General features: G+C 35.3%; 1 protein-coding gene across 16 annotated transcripts in view; it reads left to right on the top strand.

The window, feature by feature from the left end:
- LOC121858512 (kazrin-like) overlaps nt 1-14,170 on the top strand; it is a 143,770-nt gene extending 129,600 nt beyond the window's left edge. For 8 of the 16 annotated variants that reach the window (XM_042354971.1, XM_042354970.1, XM_042354969.1 and 5 more), the window contains 3 exons: nt 1,948-1,992; nt 6,452-6,475; nt 10,003-14,170. In XM_042354971.1, the coding sequence (XP_042210905.1) occupies nt 1,948-1,992; nt 6,452-6,475; nt 10,003-10,251 (318 nt within the window). In that variant the 3' untranslated portion in view covers nt 10,252-14,170. Of the gene's footprint in view, nt 1-1,947; nt 1,993-6,451; nt 6,512-10,002 lie in introns of all 16 variants that reach the window. The other 8 variants (XM_042354968.1, XM_042354966.1, XM_042354964.1 and 5 more) reach the window with 7 other exon arrangements.
- The last annotated feature ends 1,008 nt before the right edge of the window (nt 14,171-15,178 follow it).

Here is a 15,178-nt window from a genome sequence, read left to right as displayed (position 1 = left end):
CAGTATTTTAACCAAAAACTAGTAAAAAAAAAAATAACATCTCAAGAACGTCGGAAGCTTAGGTAAAGTCTTTTGTTTTTGTCATGTATTTTATCCTATTTTACATTGAAATACATCACATTTCAGCAAAACTACTGTTTATTTCCGAGAATATATTTATTCAGGCGCAGTTTAGGTAAAATATACGTGTGATGTAACAGTTTTTTAATGAAAACGATTCGAAAAACTCGTACCCTCTAGCCCTGCTCAAGGAGAGGACTGGGAGAAGCTGTTTGGTGCTGCAGATGATGACAAGGAAAATGATTTGGATGGATTTTAATGAAAATATTCAGAAATATGGTATCGTAGTATTTATTCAAGTCAATTAGGATAGAATATTATTGTAATAACCGTTTTTTAACTGAAAACCAATCGAAAAGCGATTACGGTAACATCTTTTGAACGAAAGAAAGCGAAAGTCATTGTTTTCGTCACGATTTTATCCCACTTTCCACTGTAATACGTACATCATTTCAGCAAAAATATTACATTTCCGTGAATGCATTATATCAAGCACAGTATGAATAGAATACCATTGTAATATAACAGTATTTTAACCAAAAACTATTAAAAAAACGTGTAACTTCTCTTGAACATCGGAAGGTTAGGTAAAATCTTTTGTTTTCGTCATGTATTTTATCCTATTTTACATTAAAATACATCACGTTTCAGCAAAACTACTATTTATTTCCGAAAATATATTTATTCAGGCACAGTTAAGGTAAAATATACATGTGATGTAACAGTTTTTTAACTGAAAACGATTCGAAAAACACGTGTGCCGTCTAGCTGATACTCAACAGCTGGTGGTGAAGTAGATTACCGGGTATTATATTAAGTGTGAAATATCAAAAAGGTTTTTATTACCAGTATTTTTTGTAGATCAATGAGAACTGTTATACCATATATGATATGATAAGTTAGCCTGTGCTAAGAACTTCAACATAGACTACTGAAAACACGTAGTAAGGTAATTTAGCCTATTGTAAGTTGGTGAGCTTCATTTGCTGAAGAAACTGCACAACTTTTCATTACTAATTGGTACATATTTTACATTTCCATTGTTTACTGGCAGTAAATGGTAAATATTTTTCATGTCTGAAGCTAAAAGTTGCATCCCCCCCCCCTCCACACTAGTGGTGGAGATGTTACATTTAACCAAAAAGACGCTGGTGTTTTATCCCAGCAGTGGGTGGACCAGCATTTTAGCTTAAGGTCCGCGTAGGTAATATTCCTACAAATCTAAAAAAAAAAGTTCGTTCAGATTTTGTCCGAATTATCCGAAATCCGGATTAAAGGGTCGACTGTAATGTCAATAATCAAAGAATAAATCATAGTCCAAAGCATTTGTTCATTTCAACCCTAATACAAAATATCCTGCAAATTGGAATCACCAATTCTCTCACAAACGTTAAACGCACTATTTCTCAAAAAAATTTCGCGGACCCCAGTTTGAGAATCACTGCTCTAAGCCTTTGGCTGCCTAGCAGTCTATCAAATGCTGCACACATAATTTTTCCAGCTGCATATGTTGTAAGCAGTGATGTCAAATATCAGAGGGAACCTTACTCATGGTGACTGCTGATGTTGTGAAAGGTTAATCATAACGTGACAATTGATACATATGGTTCGATTATTCTTGGGAAGCTAATTAAGTTTCCACCCTAGTCACTTTGTAACCTTTATTAGCTAGAATGATAATGTATAGCTAGCACTTGTTTTACCCCCAAAGAGTACACATTAAATGAACTTACTAACAGAGATGCTGCAACAGGCACATGATGGACTAAACAAACTTTATACATACCACTGCTTTACTAACATAGCATCCTCTCTCGCTCTCTTGCTTTACTGCTTGTGCCACACTGTGCTGCACACCATTACCTCCTCTGATGAGTGCTTGTACAGCCCTTGCAGAAAAAGGTTTGCGCATTTCCTACACTTCCATCTAAGGTATTGGGAAATTGTTGAGTTTTTGATTGAGACATAGGGTGCCTAGTCAGCTTGTGTACTTACCCAAGTAGTCTGCTATAATTCTCCTTGTTTGCTAGTTTTACTTCTAGAGTAAATATCCTTAAAATAGAATAAAAAAAGAATAGTTTATATACAAGTTATGTATCATATCTTTCAAAATTGTCTTGTGAAAGTTGAGGAATGAGATTGACTCTTAGCATTGTATTTGAAACCATCTTCCATTTGTCTTGCTAAATTATCATTGTGATAACTACATATTGAAATAGCTATACTGGTGTATAATTTGATGCATTATATAGTGCTTTCCATAGCTTGTCTCTGGGAATGTTCACTTCCTGGTAAAATAAGATAAAATATAACATATAAAGAAGCTGAAAGTTAATGAGTTCAACATTGAAATGTGTGAAGATATTGCATTTAAAGTTTGATTGTAGGACACACAGAATACTGAACTTGTATACTTTGCTAAGAATGCTGAAGGTAGCACCATAGCTTTCCCTTATGCACGGCCTTAAGGCTTTGATATGGAATGGTACAACATCTAGTATAGGTAATACAAGGTTTAGTAAGCTTATATTTGATAGTTGCTTTATGTTTTTTGATTTATGAAAATTGATAGAGTAGTGAAAGTGAAATTGTGTGATGAAGTTTTTGACAAGGTTGTGGATGAAGAAGTGAAAATTAAATTACAGGTAGATTGAATGAGTGAGAATAGGCATACAGATCAGTGATAAAAGAGAGGCTGACAAATCCTTGGTAGGCCAAAATTGACAGCTCTTATATGACAAGGAGTTAGCATCTTTGACCAGACCTTAAGTTGAGAGTTTTGTGGAGATAAAGGTTAAAATAAATGTGGTGTCTTAATTAATACAGGGGGTCCTCATTATAAGTGGTTAATAGGGACCAGAAAAAAGCCACCAATAATGAAACCATTTACAAAGGGGAATTGCTTCCCATAAGAATTAATAGGAATAGGGTATAATTGGGACCATCTCATTGTAAGTGACACTCATAAAGTTTAATTTGGTATCTTTCAATAGTTACTGTATATATACTTTAGAAACATTTGTTAAACATATTTTATGAAATTATTTACCTTTACAACTTATTTAAGGTATACTTAAATTCATTTGGGGTCAGTGTGTTGATGCGGCACAAGCTACCTAACCATGAATTCACACACTCATTTCATTGAAAGTGGTTCATTGAGACATGCTCACCTCCTTTCTAACGACGTGTAACTTCTAATTTCACGTCCATCCTATAGCTAATTACTTCGGCTTGGAACTGATGGCTACAAAAAATAGTCCATCGATGTCACCAAAGACACAACATAGTTGATAATTATAGTTCTTGGAGCACTTCAAAATAATGCCTGTGGACACAGGTGACTGGTACCGAGCACGCACAGTGCGGGTGAGAAGGATGAACTTTTAAGAGAATGCGAGGCGGGTGGGAATTTTAATGGCCCTAATGCTTGTGCTCCCAAACATGGACGGATTTCAACCTTAGAGTCCTCTTAACTGCGGGGACTTTTTACGTGTTGGTCCACAATTATTTGACCACTTAAGTGCGAAACCACTTACAGTATAATAAGGACCCCCTGGTTATAATATTCTTACTCTGTCACATGTAAGATTATATTTTTTTAAGTAGTCAGGACTAATATTGTGTTCAGAGGCAGAATTATTGGGTAAAGCCACACATGTACTAAAAGCTTGGAGGTGGAGTGTGTGTGTGTGTGTAAGAGCATTTTAATGGAAAAGTCTTGGAGTGTAAGTGGCACATTTGGCATGAGATACCTTGCTTAGTGTTAAGATATACAAAGACCATGGATTAAAAAAATGAATCAAAGTTGTACACACATAGTAGCAGCATCCTTATGAAAGTACATTGCAGGATAATTTGTTTAAGGTTAATACTGTACAATACAGTAGATCAGTTGATAAGTTTTGTTCTGAGAAAAAAGTTGGAGGCATGACCCCACTCCTCAGTTTCAGGGCATCTTATCCCTGGCAACATTCACATAGCAGCACCACTATCTTTTCTGTCATCTGTATAGTGTATTTTTAATTTCCATATTATTTGTGTCATTTCAGGAATAGTCCTTTCTTCTCTCTTTCCTCATGTCATTTTGTCTTTCTAGGGCACATTCTTTTGTGTGTTCTCTTCCCTTCTACATATCTAGCTTTTCTCTCTCTAAGGTAAAATCTCTATTTAATGGACTACATATATGGAGAGGAAAATCTGCTCTATCAAGGGTCCATTAGATGTAAAGCCCCCATCTAGCGAACTATATACCGTAGAGATGAAAGTCCGTTAGATGTGAGGCCCCCATCTAGCGAACTATATACCGTAGAGATGAAAGTCCGTTAGATGTGAGGCCCCCATCTAGCGAACTATATACCGTAGAGATGAAAGTCCGTTAGATGTGAGGCCCCCATCTAGCGAACTATATACCGTAGAGATGAAAGTCCGTTAGATGTGAGGCCCCCCCGCGAACTATATACCGTAGAGATGAAAGTCCGAGGCCCCCATCTAGCGAACTATATACCGTAGAGATGAAAGTCCGTTAGATGTGAGGCCCCCATCTAGCGAACTATATACCGTAGAGATGAAAGTCCGTTAGATGTGAGGCCCCCATCTAGCGAACTATATACCGTAGAGATGAAAGTCCGTTAGATGTGAGGCTCCCATCTAGCGAACTATATACCGTAGAGATGAAAATCTGTTAGATGTGAGGCCCCCATCTAGCGAACTATATACCGTAGAGATGAAAGTCCGTTAGATGTGAGGCCCCCATCTAGCGAACTATATACCGTAGAGATGAAAGTCCGTTAGATGTGAGGCCCCCATCTAGCGAACTATATACCGTAGAGATGAAAGTCCGTTAGATGTGAGGCCCCCATCTAGCGAACTATATACCGTAGAGATGAAAATCTGTTAGCTATATTGTGAGTCCATTAGATGTCAAGCCCCCCATCTAATGGATTACAGTATATGGAGAGACAACCCCGTTATATAGAGGTTTCACTGTGTTATTTCTCTTGTACATCTAATTACTCTTCTATACATATAATTTCCTCTTTGTTTCTGAATATTTTGGCTGGTATAATATCCATCTTAGTAGATATTGTAAATGGATACCCTTCACTCTTTTCATATTTTTTTTAGACCAAAAGAAGTGGTGACTGCTAGTATGAGAACGAACCTAACTTGTAGACATCTTTGGCATAGGAGTGTTATTGTTGAGTCTGGTACAGTATATACTTTGTACGTGTGTGGATGGATGGAGATGGTCTTAGTAATGTTAAAGAGATTGTGCTTTTGATGATGGTGAAGAAGTTGTTATTCCAGTGTAAAGGTTTGCCAGTAGCACCCAGTCAGAATGTCAAATTAGGAATATGTTTACCAGAATTATTTGCCACAGAAATTATTTATATACAGGTTGGACCTCACTAATCCAGGAAGCTAGGGACCAGACTGGTTCCGGGTAGCGAAAATTCTGAACCATTGAACCCGAGGTTAAAAACAGGCAAAGTAATACATAAAATGTACTATTATTGGTACTGTACCAATACAACTTACATCGGCATAAATCTAGTCCAGGCTTACTGGACTTCTTTATGACAAAGTGTTAGTGTTACAGCACAAGTTTACTGTTATACTGCGACACAGAAATAAGTAGATTAGCGGAAAAAGCAAAGAGAAAAATGTATCTTATAGGCCTACTGTTATCATCTCGAACCATTGAAGCTGCCGGACTATCGGGTCCTATATTAGCGGGGTCCAACCTGTAGTACTACATCAAAGTGTTGCAAAATTCAGTATTCACAAGCCCTTAAGTACAGTATTAAGTTAGTTTTTCACACCTAAAACTCTAGATATTGAACTATTTATTTCATTGTTGACAAAAATGTATAACATTTTAGATCCATTAGTCTTCCTGCAAAATCCAAAGGCATTTATATGTAGATAACAGTGTTTTAATAATTATTATATAGAAAAAAATATTTATTTTATGTTACCGGTACAGTAATTCCATGCTAGATGTACCTTAAGTTACTTTTTCAGGGTGAGGGTAAATGTTAACTGATTTTAAATTACATTTTGCACTAATTGCTCTCTGATGATTAACTCTGTATTGGAGACCCTCTGGAATCTCTTATTTTGGAGATCCCTTTAAACAATTCATAAATATCATGCTTCAAGCTTTTTTGTCATTAGGGCAGTTCTGTCACATCAGGCACTGCTTTGACTGTCTTGTGCTTTCCTAGTATTAATAATTATACTATGACCATGTCGATTCTTTTATGATTCTTGAGTCGTCTGAAGACGGGAAATTTACTTTTTGACGTAAACCAAAAGCTTCAGCACACTCAGGGATTCCTCACTAATGCATCCACTGATGGAGCTTTGTCTCACCTTATCCCCTAAGTTTGGCACGTGGCGGAGTTCACAGGTACTATCCTAGAAGACACCCTTCCCTCGCCTGCATGTATGTATTCCTTGGCTTCTGCTAATTGGTCTGTTCCTTACTGCCTGCAACCCTCTGTGTATAAATTTTTTGGTATGTATTTGTGTATAGTCAAGATAATATAAAAACCACCAAAGGTTTTGACTTACTTATATTGTACACCATAGTTGATTATCAGAAGTTCCTTAGTTTAATGAGAAAGGCATTTACCAGGTTCTAGACTAATAATACCTAATAGTACCCGTACATTAAAACTTGTTTGTCCTCTGAATGATAAAGGTGGTGAATATTCAACACAGGTTCCTCTCAGTATCTCAGGATTTCATTTTCTAAACTTTCTCTCTTGAGGAAATGTCCAACAGAGAACAGTTATTGGTGTTTCATTGCAGTACAGTGCAGTATATAACAACATGGAGTAGGCTGCTCATTCTTGGGGATTTCCTAAGAAGCAACTGTTTACTGACAATGTTTTCGCTTACAGGAAGATATCTTTCTCTTTCTGTCATAAGTAGACTAGCAGCCATTAACCAAATACCCACAGTGAGGGTTGAAGTACCACATACTGATTAGCAACATTATTTGAAACACCCAGTTTTCTTTGAATAATTATAATAATTATTAATTTTTAACAGTGAGGCCGATACTAATTAATGACTTCAGCTTTCATGTAGGGTAAATGTTTCTTCCGGTAACATTAGTAGGAAGTATATTAGCAACTGTGGGAAATGTTGCTTATTATTGTGTGCTTGGAGGTACAGTAGTTGGAGTTTTAGATCAACTGATTGCTTCTCATGGACACAGATTTTTCTTTAGTTTACCAAAATGGTATACTGTACAGTACTCTTAACTCTTCATGGTATGTATCTAGCACATTAAAAATATACCATTCTTCAATCTGCTTTGCATTAATTCTCTGCATTACTCATGTTCATTAATTACATGGAAACCATTAATCTTTAATGGGAAAGTAACGAGCTTATTGCAGATCTTTTAGCTTTCTCAATCTTCGCCTAAAGCTAAGAATTTTCTTTGCTGCTGTACATAGCTAATAGTCTAACTTCAATTTTGACTAGATTGATTAGCCAAGTCACAAATGCTAAAGTATTTTGTTTTTCAGAACTACGTATTCTTGAGCCTTACCGAAATGCTTGCTAGTTAGTAGCCTTTGCATCAGTTGACATACAAGACAGTGAGGCAGGTTACTAAGTTGTGCCTAGGTTTCAAGTTCATTCTAACACTCATGAACAGACACTGAAATTCCACTTAGACTACAAATCTTTTATCAACTGTATATATTGGCATTACTGAACCAGACCTTCCAACATCTCACTTATCCCTGTTTCATCTACAGTACATGATAACTAGCTCTTGACAATTCACAATGTGTTAAAACAGTGACAGTAAACACTATTGAGACTAGATGAACATACAAGTTCTTTTGACTCTTTCACCAAATTATTTTATCAAAGTTCACATCGACATTTCTGGAGATACGCTGTTATGTGTGACAGGTTTTGGTATCACTGGTGTATAAAGATTTTAAATTCATTATGACATGTGTCCTCTGGAATCCCTAATCCAGCATTTTCATTCCAGGAAAATTATACACACACACACACACTGAAGATCTTCCTCAAAATGCAGAATTCTTTCATACTTGTGAAGAACAGTTGGCAATTGACTGTTAGGTGCTTTAAATCTTGCATGGAAAGAATCATTAGATTATTGACACAGTTTTGTCACTTGGGTGTTTTGTGCTTCTGTAAAGGCAGACAGACACCAACTGCACCATTTAGAATCAACTCTTTTTTTGAACATGACTCTGTACAGTACAGTATAGTAATTGGCAAGCTGTTAGGACAATGAGATTATTAACACTACTATATTTTGTAGAGCTTATTTGACAAATTGAATTAATGGTAATTTCAGTACGGTATACTGTATAATACATTACAGTACTTTATTCTGCTGTACAGTATTTAAATTATTTTTTTCATAAATCATAAGGTAAATATTATAAGCTTCATAAACCTATTGTGGGACATACGATAGTGAAAGCATGTGTAGTGATTTATCTATTTTGGGGGCATTAGAATTATGCTCATTGGATAGATAGATCCATGGTACTGTTGTTTGTCAGCTGCTGGTGTTCAGGAAATATCCACCCAACGACTGATGACACAGTAATATAATTTCTTCCTAGACTACTAGATGCTAGATATAAGTACAGTAGCTTCTCTCATGGTAGTAACTTAGACAACTCATTCCAGCTCATGTACTGTACTAACTTTTTATATGGTATGTTTTTAAAGTATTATTTGAGGTGATAGACACTAATTATCTCATTATAATATGGAGTTTTTATATCTGACAAACAGACACCTGAATGCCTTATGCTTTTATTTTTACTATGATAATTAACTATGATGGTACAGTTTATGTAATTTTGAAAATATGGATTAATTACAGATTTGCAATAAATTACAGTACTTCTAGATTGTAATAAAGAAACCATTCTAAGCTTTATCCTCCCCATCCACCACTCAAGTCCTGACATAAGAGGGTTGCAAACAGGTCTCTCGTGTTGATTAATTTTATATAAATGACATGAGCTTTTGTTTTAGTGTAGTTTTAAAGAAAGTTTTTGAGGATTAGTGAACTTTTGGAGAATAAATACAGTATTAAAAAAAAATCATGGTATTGATTATTGCTGCATGCCAGAAAAATACTGATAATCTGTAGATTTTCAATGTTTCTTAAAAGGAAATTTATTTTTTATTAAATTAATGTCACTCTGATTAAATAAAACACCCACAATGACTAAGTTTATATTTTGGTAGCCAGAGGATCTTTTGACGTAGATTTTCTAAATTATTAGAGAGTTTTCTGACATAACTAATGCTTTGTTCCGCTTGCCATCTGCTTCACGTGTCCATAAAATTATATTTTTAACTGGTGATTGGTAATAAAGTAAATGATGCTTATAATACACAGTACAGGTACAGTAATTTTTCATAAATACTAATTTAAATTTATAATTAGACAAGCAGATAAATATAAATTGTCAAAATAGTTAAGAAATATTCACTATTATCTAGAAAGTTCTGGGTTTTTCAAATTCATAGCTGTTAGATAATATTGGTTACTTCTTACTAAATTGAAGACTTCTTCTGTAAAGTATTTTTTAAAAAGTAAATCTGAAGTAAATTTGTGAGTATATGGGTTGTGTTACTATTAAGAGTCACACTAATTGCTTCAAGTGATGGGTAATATTGTTCTTAAATTTAAATAGTTTGGAATTTGGGTATTTTTCAGATGATTAAATATACTGTATACATATTCTCTTAAACTCAAATGTTCATTTTCTTACATAGATTTATTACAGTAAACTGGTGAGAAAAACTAATTAATTATATGGCCAAATTTTTATTGTTTTGGTTTATTTTATAATGTTTCATCAGTAAGGAATTCTTAACCCTATGTTAGTTGTAACATGACTCCTTCACTTACAGGGATCATTGAGTCGCGCTCTAGGTCTTCGCTTACGTGAAGAAGCTGCCACTGGAGGTAACAATGGTGGTGAGTCCTCTTCCTCAGGTGGTCAGTCCCCCGCAGTAATTGCCAGGACTAATGCCCATCGTGCACCCCGTGGTCGTCCACGTTCCACTATCATGCCTTCCGGTGTTTATGTGCATCACGAGACACATCGTCGTGTAAAGAGTATTGGAGATATTGAGACTATCACTGTGACACCAGTTTAGCAATACTCTTTCCAGCGACACAATGGGATGTTCGCTGAGAGGTGTGCTGAGGTTTGTTCATTTATGTGTTCTCCTGTTTTCAGAATGTTCAACTAAACACAGTACATGTGTATCAACAGGGTGGATAGACATAGATGCATTAGATATACGAGATTACACTAATAACCTGTTCCAATGGCACTTGCAGAGTAGCTACAGTATACTTTGTGAGAATATTGGAATATTTCAGTTTAAATCCATTATCACATGGTGGGATAGTTTTTGGAGAGCGTGAGGAGTCCTGGTAATGTTATATGCAAATGTCAGTATAACTGCCGCGCCTTCTTTCCCAGAATTCCCCAAGAGCCACCAAGTAATTTCTATGCTATAAATCTACTGCCACTGGGGTATTTTGATATATTATTTGAAACACAGATTCATATCGAAACGTTTCATATAATTTGATACTAGTCGAGTACAACACAATAAGCAGCCACAGGGACCACAACAGATGGCCTTCCCCCGTGGGTAAGTTCTCAGGCTGGTACGTAGTGTAATTTGATCTTCAAGAACTCAGTGTCTAAAAAACCTGTAAGGTGGGTTCAAACCAGGACCTACTTGCAGCTTGAGCAGAGCAGTAAGTGTTTCAGAAATATTGATGATGTAAATCTAATGTAAACATGAAGATATCATCAAAATAGATGTTTCTCCCTCTACAGTATACTGTATAATTATACCTGTACAGGTAGATCATGTATGGATCCAGAAATTCTGAAAATGTTTCTATGGTTTTAAAGTATTGATATATAATCTGCTCAAAATTTTCCCTCTTTCCCTTCATTTGCCAATTTTAGAACCTAGCAGTAATGGGATGAATATTGTGGACAAAGACTTGGGACCAGATAACTTCTCCAGGGTTCCATATTTTTCACACACCCGGGATTCTTGTCAGAATTGTGGTCTTTCAGTCAGCTGCACCAATCATGTATGTCTGTCAGATTCTTCATCACTGCTTGAGGTTTAGTAACAGCCAATGAAGGCACATATTTTAAGAAAGAAGTCATTTCAGAGAATCGTACAGTTGCTAGCCCTCAGGAGGTGTCCAAGAGTTGGAACTAGTTTTGTGTACATACTGTGTAACTTTTGTACTTAAACTATAGTAAATGTGTATGTATTGCAGTGTAAGTTATTATTTTATGCTCCTCTTGATGACTTGGTTGTTGTGTGTTTCACTTTTATGTAAACAATTATATAATCTCATAGCAAAGTTGAATTTGGACAACTAAGCAGTCAAGTTATAATTATTTTTGCTTGAGAGTAGATTTGTAGGCATTATCTTGCTGCTGAGCACAATAATGTTACAAGTTACTTTATAAAGGATCATATTTATTAGTACTGTATTATTATGTTCTACAGAAGCTGCATTAAAATATTACTGTGTGTGGTTTTCAACTATAAAATTTCTCATAATGTGAATGTTACTAGTCAGATTTCTTTTATCAGTTGGTCATGAGATTTCAGATTTCATGGATCATTTGAAAGTGAGATAAGATTTCATTTATCAGTTGACAATGAGATTTTGCTCTCCTTTTGTGGCCCTGTCAGCAGTTACTTGCTTATGTGGAAATTAGGCCATTCAGTGGAATAGAATCAGGCATATCTGGTGTACAAAGTGAGTCGAAGTCTTTTGCAAAATGAAAGGTTGTAACATCTTAAAAGGATTAACATGCTTTTAAGTATTCAAGATTTAAAGAAAATTATTATAGTTTTTATTGTTTATTATCTTATTGTTATTTGTTATTACTGTGTATGGGTAAGGATTTTTTATCTGATGTACAATCCAGAACCTTGCAGCTAATGTTTAGTTATGATCAGAATACTGAAAAAGAATCAGGTACCTGGAGACTACAGCCAAGGCTAAAACACCATAGACGGAATGTAATTAAGCAGTTTGTAAATGTTGATGTGGCCACAAGATGACGACTTTGTAAACTTTGCATTTCTGTTGGATGCAGCCGCTGCTGACCCATAAGTAAAAATATATATGGAAACAAAGAATCAGGTTACAATAGGATTATTAGAACCCCTACATATGTGATTATTATTCAACTGCTGTGCACAGTTCAAAATTACTTCCCACAATAGATTTTGTAGTGATTCCAGTAGAGAATAGCTGAACAAGGAATTGCTGTGAACCATCCTTCAATATGTGGATAGTTTTGTTTGCCACTGCCCTAATTTTACCTGAACTTTAACATTGATAAAGAAGTAAGTGTTGCCTCTGTTTTATTTTTGTTTTCTTGCTTAAATTTAAAAACTATTTTCAGTTAGTTATATATTTTACTTAAGTACATCTAACATAAATGGGGTATTTAATATTTGTATTCAGAAATGAATGTTAAAAATGTCAGTTGTGATAATCATTACTACAGCATATATTACATAAAATGATAAACTACACAAAAATAGGACTTACTGAGATAGAGGGAATGGTATTTCAATCCACTTTAAATATAAAATAATGTAAACATTTGAATACTTTGAGCTATTTGTATCTGCACAACTGGTTAGCCATATCCAATATAATGCAAAAGTGTGACAGACTGGATAACTGTTGGCCATATTTTTAATATGAAGAGGCAGGTTTAGCCTTCACTCATATTATAAATGAGACTTTATCCTGTCACATGCTGAATCTGAGTGAGAAACAGAGTTGTCATCCAAAGCAAGTGCATTGTATTTTTATATCATTGTAATTTATGATGGTGTGTTGGATTGTACATAGACAGCTACAATGTGACCATTGGCCGGATCGTCATGACCAAATATACATGATTGTAGGATAAGGACTGAAGGTACTTGCATTTGTAATTTGTAGATGTCTTTAAATGTTTCAATGAGTATAAGGTATTTGAATTCTATTAACTTCTTCTCAGGCATTTGAAGATATAATGTCATAGCATATTAATTTATCATGAAATAACTCTCGGCTAACCTTAAGTTGTTGATTATTTTTATTTTTTATCATTTATGCTTCACCAGGTGTTAAAAACTTCTGAGATAATTTATATTATTTTCTTCAATAAAGCACACTGTTACCTCCTGTTTAGACCAAATGGATTAGTAAGTTGTGAGAAGACTTGCTTGTTCCCTTTAACAGTAAATATTGAATTACTTTCAAGGCATTTGCCAAATTACAAAGGCAGTTATAAGTTTTAGTGATAATTAAAATTTTTAAAATTAAAGTTCAAAGAAGCAGTCATTTCTTATGAATATTGTATTATGACAATTTTTTTTTAAATGCAGTATATTATTTAGAAAATTTCAGTGTTGTGTTAAAAATAATCAGCTGATGTAGTTCCAGGGAATTACCACCTATTGCTAAGATATTACTGCTGCTGTATTACAGAGAACAGTGAAAAAAATGTGAACATGATAATTTCTCATACATATACCTCACACCTGAGTTGCCTCTACAACCTAGATCAGTCTTGATAAGTAGGTACTGTACTGTATTAATGTATTTTAATTGTTGACACAAAATGATTAAATTCTATAAACTTGACAGTCTGATGAACTCTGATTATTGAAAGAGTCACATTGGGGTTATCATTGGAGATGTGGATACTGATCAAGGTTTTTTGTAATTATTAGTGCTCATACCATAAGACAAAAGACTGTTGGTGGCAGCAGTTTACTGTGACTATACTATATGCATGGAGCATTTAACTCATTTACAAAAATAACACTAGCTACATCACACCACAGAGTACTACCTTAGAATTTGGTGGTTTTCGCCTGTATATCAGCTAATATTAGTCAATAAAGAAGCCGTACTTGTTCTATTACCATAAGATAGTTAATTCTAGGGTCATTGGCGAGCCGACTGTTTGACATTCCAGTTTGTTTCTTATCTGGAAACAATAAAAATATTAGTTAATGTTTTGATTTAATTCTCCGAAGTGATTATTTTTACTCTATTTTTGTAAGTAACCAAGGAGCTTTTACTATTAATTACACTTAATATACATTATAGTCTTGGGTGTTATATTCTTGGCAAATTCGAGTGTTTGAGGCACCCAAGACCATAGTCTTGAGTGTTACATTCTTGGCAAATTCTGGTGCTTGAGGCACCCAAGGCTATAGTCTTGGGTGCCTCAAACACCCGAATTTGCAAAGAAAATAACACCCAAGGCTATAGTCTTGGGTGCCTCAAATACCAAAATTTGCCAAGAATATAACACCCAAGGCTATAGTCTTGGGTGCCTCAAACACCCGAATTTGCAAAGAAAATAACACCCAAGGCTATAGTCTTGGGTGCCTCAAATACCAGAATTTGCCAAGAATATAACACCCAAGGCTATAGTCTTGGGTGCCTTAAACTCCTGAATTTGCGAAGAATATAACACCCAAGGCTATAGTCTTGGGTGCCTCAAATACCAAAATTTGCCAAGAATATAACACCCAAGGCTATAGCCTTGGGTGCCTTAAACTGCTGAATTTGCCAAGAATATAACACCCAAGGCTATAGTCTTGGGTGCCTCAAACACCTGAATTTGCAAAGAAAATAACACCCAAGGCTATAGCCTTGGGTGCCTTAAACTGCTGAATTTGCCAAGAATATAACACCCAAGGCTATAGTCTTGGGTGCCTCAAGCACCTGAATTTGCAAAGAATATAACACCCAAGGCTATAGTCTTGGGTGCCTCAAACACCTGAATTTGCAAAGAAAATAACACCCAAAGCTATAGCCTTGGGTGCCTTAAACTGCTGAATTTGACAAGAATATAACACCCAAGGCTATAGTCTTGGGTGCCTCAAACACCTGAATTTGCAAAGAAAATAACACCCAAGGCTATAGCCTTGGGTGCCTTAAACTGCTGAATTTGCCAAGAATATAACACCCAAGGCTATAGTCTTGGGTGCCTCAAACACCTGAATTTGCAAA

This window comes from Homarus americanus, unplaced genomic scaffold (genome assembly GCF_018991925.1).
Source record: "Homarus americanus isolate GMGI-L3 unplaced genomic scaffold, GMGI_Hamer_2.0 scaffold47293, whole genome shotgun sequence".
Lineage (NCBI taxonomy): Eukaryota > Metazoa > Arthropoda > Malacostraca > Decapoda > Nephropidae > Homarus > Homarus americanus.
This window is presented reverse-complemented; position numbering and strand designations above follow the sequence as displayed.